General features: G+C 42.0%; 1 protein-coding gene across 1 annotated transcript in view; it reads left to right on the forward strand.

The window, feature by feature from the left end:
• WDR27 (WD repeat domain 27) overlaps nt 1-10,203 on the forward strand; it is a 154,744-nt gene that overhangs the window by 6,495 nt on the left and 138,046 nt on the right. The window contains 2 exon segments of the mRNA XM_040448666.1: nt 3,324-3,519; nt 9,754-9,895. Of these exon segments, the coding sequence (XP_040304600.1) occupies nt 3,331-3,519; nt 9,754-9,895 (331 nt within the window). The 5' untranslated portion in view covers nt 3,324-3,330.

Here is a 10,203-nt window from a genome sequence, read left to right on the forward strand (position 1 = left end):
GGATTGCATAAATGTATAGATTACTTGGGTAGTATAGACATTTTAACAATGTTTGCTCTTTCAGTCTCCCCCTCTGCAAATAGTAAGAGTTTTACTTCTTCCTTACCAGTTTGGATGCCTTTTATTTCTTTTTCTTGTCTGATTGCTGTGGCCACAACTTCTAGTACTATGTTGAATAACAGTGATGAGAGTGGGCATCCTTATCTTATTCCTGACCTTAGGGGAACAGCTGTCAGTTTTCCCCTGCTGAGTATAATGTTTGCTGTAAGGTTTTCATATGATGCCTTTTATTGCTCCTCTGTAGTTTGTATTCTTTTTCTATTGAGGTTTTATTTCTTTATAATAGCTCTCAAATATTAAGGATGTTAATTCTTTCCTTTTATTTTTACAGATTTATCACTAGTTTTTTGTTTTTGAATTTTCGATAGTATTTTATAATGGGCAATCTGTCTGAAATTTAATTGTTTTTGTTATTATTTCCCAAATGGTTATGTAGTTGTCCCTGAACAAATAAAATGATTTGTTTCATGTAGCTGAAGGGAACATTCTTTCATCCTTTATTCCAGTTAAGCCCCAGTTCCGTCCAGGGGTTCCTGCCTCAGCAGGGATTCCCAGCAGCCTGTGGGTGGAAAGTTAGGATGGCCGACAGCCCAAGGCCAAGGGGACTGCAGCTCTGTCCAAGGAAAGGCCAGCAGGAGCACACGCATTGCTAGCGACTCTCAAGGCAGCACAGATAGAATGAGTGGGTTCCGGGGTGGCTGATCCCTTCTGAGAGGCTGTCTGGGGGCTGCTCCAAGCCCGGGCACCAGCAGGTGGAGTGGGTGTCGTTACAGACGCCAAGCCATTTAGAGCAGCAGTGAGTGGCTGAGCCGGTATCTCCCCTGCAAATCTGTTTGACCGTGAACCCACGCTGCTCCCTGCACAGATTGCCGCTGCTGCTTTCTTAGGTCAGTGGAGCTGTGAAGTCACCTGTGGCCCCTGCTCTGTGTGTGCCATGGCAGAGGTGCCACCAATGAGGAGTCAGAAATGTGAGTTCCCACTGTGGCAATGCCACTAATGAGTTTCATCTAACCCTTACTAACCCTCTGATTTTTTCACCTGTAAGATGGGAAAAAACATTTAACAATTTTAAAGTTCTATTGTAAGTGTCAAATGATATCACATATTTATTGATATACCCAAATCTGCATGTTAATATGTAGAAAAATGATTTTTAAACTGTACATTGGTGTACAGATGCTATGATTTGCTATAATGGTGCCGAATGTTACAGGGATTACAGAAGAGATCAAGACAGTTCTTGGTTTATAAAAGTTTATGTTGAAGAAATAAGACGAGATTTAATCACAGTCTTATTTGGTAGACTCTTTGGTAGAATGGGTAGATTCTTTTCTGTTAAAAAAAAAATTTTTTTTAATGTTTATTTATTTTTGAGAGAGACAGAGACAGAATGTGAGTGGGTTAGGGGCAGAGAGAGAGAGAGAGAGAGAGAGAGACACACACACACAGAATCCCAAGCAGGCCCTAGGCTCCGAGCCGTCAGCACAGAGCCTGACGTGGGGCTCGAACCCACAGACCGCGAGATCATGACCTGAGCCGAAGTTGGACGCACAACCAACTGAGCCCCCCAGGGGCCCCTCTTTTTTGTTTTTTAAAAAATTTTATGTCTTTAATTCTCATGAAAACGTAAATATTTTACTCGAAGTAGTGCTTCTTTCTCTTAAAAGTTTTTTTTTATTCAAGTGTAACTGACATACGTTGCCAAATTAGTTTCGGGTGTGCAATAGAGTGATTCGGCACTTCTGTACTTTTCTCAGTGCTCGTCCCAAGTCTGCCTGTCACACGTCGGCCACCCAACTCCCCTCTGGTGACCAGTGGTTTGTTCTCCGTATTTAGGAGTCTGTTTTTTTGGTCTGTTTTTTCCTTTGTTTTATTTCTCAAATTCCGCATATGAGTGAGATCATACGGTATTTGTCTTTCCCACACTGACTTATCTTACTTAGTATTGTGCTCTCTGGGTCCACCCATGTCATTGCACATGGCAAGATCTCATTCTTTTTTTAATGGCTGAGTAATATTCCTGTGTGTGTGTGTGTGTGTGTGTGTGTGTCTGTCTGTCTCCCACATCTTCTTTATCCAGTCAGTGGGTGAATTCTTAAGATTTTGAAACATTTGTAATGTTTAATATATTCTTTCCTCTGTTTCTTAAGATTTCTTTATGCTTTGGGGAAGCAGTGGAAGGAGCTACATGGTAATTTCACTTTATCCACTTGGGACACTTTCTTTCATCACCAACTATATGCCGGCCACTGTGCTAGGGACTGGGTACTTCAAAATGATAAAACCCAAAAAGCAAATTGTGGTAACTTTGAAACATTTTGCTATTTTTTTTTATATGAAACTGCCTGCTGTGTCTTGGCAATTGCAAGAATAATAAATAAAGTTTATGAATTGGGGAAGAATGTACATTAATATATTCAAAATGTTTTTATTTTTTCCAAATACTGCACAATTTTCAAGCCTTTAAAAATCACCTCTTATTTGTTATAAGAAAGAATGTTCGTTATATGGGAGATCGTGGAGTGTGAGTCCTCTGACTGTACTTTGAGAACTTTATCACTTATACTTCCCCCGTAGCCCGGTATCTTGGCCTTATACATGATAGAATAAGGGTTTCTAGTCAGGTCCTGGAAACACCGGTGCATCTGAGCCAGCGTCACACAGCAGGAGGATTGCCGCCCAGGGGCCTGACCCCAGCCCTGCATTCTGCCTCTGCAGGGGTGACCTGGGTCAGGGTTGTGAAACGGTTAAATAGATCCAAGGTGGGCAGTAGGAGATATAGATTCACATTGCACTTTACCACCAATTTGCTTGGAAAATTTGGAAAATGATTTAGTATCTCAGTTATTGATAACAGTAATCAGTCTCAGTGGTAACTTTCTGAATACTCCTCAGTGCTAGCGTTGGGCTCACGCGTCGCAGACCACGCCATCCCAGACCGTCTCTGTGAGGCGTAGCTCTGTCCATCTCCGGCGGTGGAAGCAGATTCCGCAAGGCTGAGCGAGGTCTGTCGAGTAGGAAGAGGGGGACTTGCATCAAGGTCTGTTTAATCTGGAAGCCCCTGGGAGGAGGGAGCTGTTGTGTGTACAGAACCTTCAGGACTTTGAGTAATCCCTTCTTTTTCCTGGGGGTGTGGTGTAGGAGGTGAGTAAGCAGCTGTGGCATACTGTGTGTGTGATCACACTCATCATGGTGAGTAAACAGACTGTCGTCTGTGTAACACACCAACACCTTCATTGTCTTCTGCGTCCCTGCGTTTTCAGATTGAGGATGGAAGAGCCACAGGGGTTTTTCTCCACTGGTGATGGCTGCGTCGGTGACACGGTCACAGAAAGGTGCCTGGTCGAATCTAAGGAGCCCGTGTCCCATGTTCAGCTTGCTTGTGGCCTGTGGTTCTGCGTTTTCCCTTTAGATGGGAATGAACTTTGCGTGTGGAGCACCAAGGACCCTTCTTACCAGGTACCTAAAAAGTTTTGTGTGTTGTTTGATGAGTCCAGGGACTTGAAGAGCCTCGTGGTCACCTGTCCGTCCCTCTGATGCTGTTTGGGTGATGCTACCTTCCGCGGACTCAGCCACCAGCCAGGGGAGGAGAATGTCAACAAAACAAAACCCTGCGTTCGTTTTTGAGTTTTAGAAAATACACTGCCTGGGGGCGCCTGGGTGGCGCAGTCGGTTAAGCGTCCGACTTCAGCCAGGTCACGATCTCGCGGTCCGTGAGTTCGAGCCCCGCGTCGGGCTCTGGGCTGATGGCTCAGAGCCTGGAGCCTGCTTCCGATTCTGTGTCTCCCTCTCTCTCTGCCCCTCCCCTGTTCATGCTCTGTCTCTCTCTGTCCAAAAATAAATAAACGTTGAAAAAAAAAAAAAAAGAAAATACACTGCCTGGAATCACTTTATTAAAGACGTTTTTTCTTTAATAAGAATATAAGCAAGAAGAGGTTCATCTTAATCAAGATAAGGTGAATTTTTCCAGATTTTAGATATAGCATATTTAAGGAAGTTTGTTGCGTTTATTGCAGAATATTTCACATCAAACTGACAGCTTTAAAGACATGAGTTTTCGTTCAAAGATTACTCCGTGACTAGTGTAATTATCTCAATGCTCCTAAAAGCAAGTTTCGTTGTACAAAATGCAAAAGTGAATTCTGTCAGCATTTTTGGCATCGGGATAATCCTTATCTTCATTTTGGGCTTCCGGAGTCGGAGGCCGATGATTACCGCACATGCCTCAGTGCTGTGTCTGCCTGAGAAGCCCCTCTAACTTGCCATCTTACTGGCACTCACTTTGCTACGAGAAGTCGTTCATCATCGTCGAAGAGAAATCGATAGTTTGATTTTTTCCTATTGAGTTACGAGAGGTTTTTCTGTGTTTCTTCACCACAACTTATGCTGATGAATTGGGCCTACATTCTGATGTCCAGCTTGATGTTTCTCACTTTTTCAGTGGGGTGTGGAAGACTCAGAAAAACGTGTCCCGGATATTACGTGCCATCGTTGCGATTGTAACAAGGTGAACACCACTGGGTAGCTACCATCCAGGCCTCCTCTCAGCCTGTGCTCCCTTCTCTCCTCCCTCAACTCCTGGGGCCACATGCTGGTTTTGCTCCTGTTGGAACTCTGTGTGAGTGGGGTCGTGCATCATGCTGGACTCCTTGATTCACTGATAGGTTCGTGGGACCCGTCCACGTTTTCATCACTGCGTAGTATTCCACTGCATGGATAGACCACACTTAATCCTTTCCCTTATTGGTGGAGATCTGTTTCGTTTCCATGTTTCAACTGCTACAAGCATGTTTATATATGTTTTTTGGTACACTCGTGTGTACAGTTGCTGAGGCGCATTGAATGTGTATATTTAGTTTAGTAGATAATGCCGAGATTCCCAGAGTGTTGTACCAACCTGCACTCCGTCAAAGGGTGTGTAAGAGTTCTAGTGGATTCACATCCTCGCCTGTACTTGGTCTTTTTACTTTTAGGCCTTTTGGTGAGGGCCAGGGTACGTATTTGTAATTTGCAATTCTTTGATGATTAAAGTATTGGCCATTTGGACTTTCTCTCTTGTGACATGTGTTCAGTTTCATGCTATTTTTCTGGTGGATTATCTGTCATTTTCCTATTGACCTGAAGGATTTCTTTATGTATTCTAAACAAAAACTTCACATTAGTTTGCATTTTGTAGAGTTTTATGCCAGTGGAATCCGACAGTGCATACTCTTTGTGTCTGGCATCTTTCACTTAGAGTGACTATTTTGGAAGTTACCTGCTTCGTTGCACGTATCAGTGGTTCATCCGTTTTCAGTATTGAGAACATTTCCCTTGTGTGAATGTACTATAATTTATTATTCATTCTCCTGGTGGTGGGCATTTAGGATATTGTCAGTTTTGAGTATTACGGATAAAATGCTGTGAATATTTGCCCATCTCTGTTTGTAAATGTCAGGTCACATTGCTTGATCATGTTCTTTGCATCTTCTACTCATGACCTCTGGTTCTGTCACTTACTAAGAGAGGCGTATTGGAGTCTGTGGCTAGACGTAAGTTGTCTGTTTTCCTTCCGTCAATTTTGCTCCGTGTATTTTGGAGCTCTGTCATTAAGCACATGTATGTTTAGTATCTTTATAGTCTCTTGGTGAATTGACACTCTTAATGTTATGAAGTGACATTTCTTCATCCCTGGTAATATTTCTTGTTCTGAAAATTTGGCTACACTTTTTCTTTTTAGGGGCTACTTTTTACCTTTTTTTTTTTTTTTTAAGGACTTTATTATTTTTTCAAAAGCAGTTTTAGATTGACAGCAAAATTGAGGGGATGGTACAGAGATTTCCTATATGCCCCCTGTGTCAACCCCACCAAACACACAACCTCCCCCACTATCAGCACCCTGCACCAGAGTCCTGCATTTGTTGCAACTGATGAACCTACATTGACACATCATCATCACCCAGAGTCCACCATTTACCTTAGGGGTCAGTCTTGGTGTTGTACATTCTATAGATTTGGGCAGATATAGAATGATGTCTGTCCACCGTTTAATATCTGTCTTCTTATTCTCTTGGTGTTGTCTTTGATGGAGCAGAAATTTTTAATTTTAATGAAGTCCAGCCTGTCAGTTCTTTCTTTCATGGATCATGCCTTTGGTGGCTTATCTGAAAAGTCATCACCAAATTTAAGTCATCTAGATTTTCTCCCGTGTTATTTTTTAGGAGTTTACAGTTTTCTCTATTGTATTGCCTTTGTTCCTTAGTCAGAATTCAGTTGACTGTATTTCTGGCTCTCTCTTCTCTGCCATTGATCTATTTTTCCTTTCTTGTGCCAATACCACTGCTCTTGATTAGAGTAGCTTCATAGTAAGTCTCACAGTCAGATAGTGTCAGTCCTCCAATTCTGTTGTTCTTCTTCATTATCATGAGACTATCCTGGTTCTTTGCCTCTATGTAAACTTGAAAATCAGTTTGTTGATTTTGATTGGGTTGCATTAAATCTGTAGATCAAGTTGGGAAGAACTGTCATGTTGATAATATTGAGTCTTTCTATCCATGAACATGGAATATCTCTCCATTCATTTACTTTTTTGATTTCTGTCAACAGAGTTTTATTTTTTCTCATAGAGAACTTACACAGTTTTGCTAGATTTGTCCCTCAGCATTTCGTTTGTTTGGGTGCTAATGTAAATGGTATTGTGTTTTTAATTTCAAATTCTACTTATTTATTGCTGGTATATAGGAAACCAGTGGAATTTTGTGTATTAACTTTGTATCCTACAAGCTTGCTATAATTCTTAGTTTCAGTTTTTTTTTTGTTTTTTTTTTTTGCCAGTTCTTTGGATTTTCTACATAGGTGAGCATATCATCCATGAACAAAGTTTTATTTCTTTTTCCTCGGTCACTATACCTTTAAACTTCCTTTTATATTGTTATTGCATTAGCTAAGACCCCCAGTATAATGTTGAAAAGGAGTGGTGAAGGGGACCTACTTGTCTTGTTTCTAATCTTGGTGGGGAAGCTTATAGTTTCTCACCATTTAATACATTAGCTTTTGTTATGTTGTGGATACTCTGTACCAAGTTGAGGAAGTTCCCGTCTATTCCTACTATACTGATAGTTTTTATGATGAATTGCTATTGGATTTTGTCAAATGCTTTTTCTATGTTTTTGATATTTTCATGTGATTTTTTTTCTTTAGCCTGTTGATGTGATGGATTAATTATTTTCAAATGTTGAACCAGACTTGCATATTTGGAATAAATTTCCAAATCTCACTTGGTCATGGTATATAATTTTTTATACATTATTTGGTTTGATTTGCTAATATTTTGAATATTTGTTGAGTTCTGGATCTATGTTCATGAAATATATTGATTTTTAATTTTCTTTTCTTGTGATGTCTTTGTCTGGTTTTGGAATTAGGGTAATGCTGGCCTGATAGAATGAGTAAGGAAGTATTTACTCTGTTTCCTCTGAAAATAGTGTTTTCTTTTTTTTTTTCTTCAGTCTCCTGAAAGAGATTTTGGAGAATTAGTAAAATTTCTTCCTTAAATATTGGGTAGAATTCACCAGTGGATCCATCTTGGTCTGGTGCTTTCTGTTTTGGAAGGTTATTAACTACTGATTGTTTATATCTCTATTTAATCTTTTGAACATATGGAATAGAATTAGGACTGTTTTGATGTCCTTATCTAGTAATTCTGCAATCTGGATTGGTTCTGGTTTTGTTTCAAGGCCATCTGGATGATTTGTCAGTAGGTGTTTTCCATGGGTATTTCTCTTGGGTTTTGACTGAATAATCTTGACTCCTTGAGTACCTGATTATTTTTGATTGACTGCTAGACAGTCAGTATTAAAAAAAATGCACAGCTGGTTTGAGGCTCTGGATGACCTTAACTTCTTGCAGAGATAATTTATGTTTGCTTCTGATAGCTGGCTGGGTGAGGAGGGCACTGGCAATTTCTGGTCACTCTAAGCCAGTCAGGGATTATGAGAACTTGGAGGTGGGCTTGTGAGCACTCTTCTATGGCCCGTTCACCTCTCCTCCTTGGACCTGGTCCTTTGGGTCACTACTCTAGCCCTGGGCGTTTGGCAACATGCCCTTCCCTCCCACTGCAGTGGGCTGTATTCTTTTTTTAAAGCAGTGTTTTAAAATGTGGTGTTTTAGGGGCGCCTGGGTGGCTCAGTCGGTTAAGGGGCCGACTTTGGCTTAGGTCATGATCTCGCGGTCCGTGAGTTCGAGCCCCGCGTCGGGCTCTGTGCTGACAGCTCAGAGCCTGGAGCCTGTTTCAGATTCTGTGTCTCCCTCTCTCTGACCCTTCCCCGCTCATGCTCTGTCTCTCTCTGTCTCAAAAATAAATAAACATTAAAAAAAAAATTTTAAATGTGGTGTTTTAAGAAAAAAAAATGCATGGAGTCCTCACCTTAAGGCTGTCAACTCTATTCTCAGAGGTACTTTGCAGGCAGTGGAATTCTTTGCCCTTATCCCAATAAGATAATTCTGTTTGTACCTGAAAATGATTACACCCCGTTTGTGTTTCTAGTCCCGTGAGTATCTCAGCTTTCAATGGCCTCTACCGGAATTGTCAGAAGGCTGCGTTTTGGTAGAAGTCTTCACGGGTGAATGGCCTCCCGTGCTGGATCCCTTCTCTCAGTTTCCTTCTTCTCTGGTCTTAATTCTTTGTTGCTTTCATTGCTCTCTGGTGCCTTATCTTGCTCATCTAGATTTTTTTTTTTTTTTGCAAATTTTGCCAGCTTTTCTTGTCGTCCGCATCAGGAGGTTGGTACAGATGAACTGGCCTGCCATGAGCAGGTCCTCCTGTTTGCGCGATGGCCCTCACGTCATAGCACCTACTGTGTGCTGGCTGTCAGCTCGAAAGGAGCTCCCTTAGCATAGCCCAGACAATCTGATCTTTCCTGATTCCGTGCCGTCTTCCTTATGCCCCCATTCCCCTAGGGATTCAGCCCGAACACTGATTACCTTTGCTCTTGTCCCTCTTCTATCTCGCGATGCCCGTTGGTCACAGAGCCTTTGGTTCATTGTCTGCCCCCGTCTCCATCCCTGTCACCCTAGTTCAGGCCTTTACTGTGCTGTCTTCGGAGTGTTTGGTCTCACTGTGTCCCCAGTATCGTCCCTCTTCCACCCTTGCAGCAGTGTTACAAGTCTGGTCACAGATTCCTCTGCTTGCACGTTTCTGCCGGCTTCCGGTTTCCTCATGCTTGGTCAGAGCTGTGAACACGCTCGTCACAGTGTCGCACTTGCCCAGGTTTTCTGTGGCCCCATCGCCTTCCTCGCTTGTACCAGCAGCCTCGTAAATGTGCCTCGTCTCCCAGCGGCCGGAACGCTCCCCTCCTCTTGCGGATCCTTCTCATTTCCTCAGCGTCCAGCACAGCAGGACCTCTGTGGCACACTGCAGGGACGCGACACACATTTGCTTAATTCATGACTGATGAGGAAATGGAAGAGTGAGGTGACCTGTATCATTTTACTAGTGCGCGTGATCCACGATGTTGAGTGACGGTAAGATGGTTCACCTGACCGTAATTTAATAGTACATTAACGGGAATTTTAATAAGTAAATATATGAAAGAAACATATTTGAAAACTTCAAGCCATTTGGTTTCTTAGGTTTGAGGTTATGCCATTATGTTCCTTTATTCTTTAAGTGTTCTCTGTCGTTGATGATATTTCTCTTCTTGTTAACTTTGTTAGCCTCTAATCCTAAGAGGACACCGTCAGCCGATCACTGCTGTGACATTTGGAAATACAGTGAGTCCACTTCTCATCTGTTCCGCATCACAGGATTCTGTTATGTTGTGGAGTCTGGATGAGTGCAGACAGAAAGTGCTTCTAGGTAAATGAACTCTTAAAATACATTTAAAAAAGTGTAAAAGGGAACGACTCACCCTTAAATAGACTTGGTAACATACAGGGGCTTGGGAGCATTTTTGACTCCTTTATCCTTGAAACTGAGTGTCCAAGCTGGATGTTCTGTGTGGGAAGCTTACCAGGCATTCACACGTGCTGACTTTTGCCGTGTGTGGATCTGATATGATAGGCTCATTAGTTTTACTCTTACGTATTTCCTTATTTTGATATCTGTGATTTTTTTGGACCTCTGAAAACAGGTAGGCAACTGAAGTGTTCTTTCCTTACAGAGAC

Source organism: Herpailurus yagouaroundi, unplaced genomic scaffold, assembly GCF_014898765.1.
Source record: "Herpailurus yagouaroundi ecotype Mexico unplaced genomic scaffold, PumYag 198, whole genome shotgun sequence".
Lineage (NCBI taxonomy): Eukaryota > Metazoa > Chordata > Mammalia > Carnivora > Felidae > Herpailurus > Herpailurus yagouaroundi.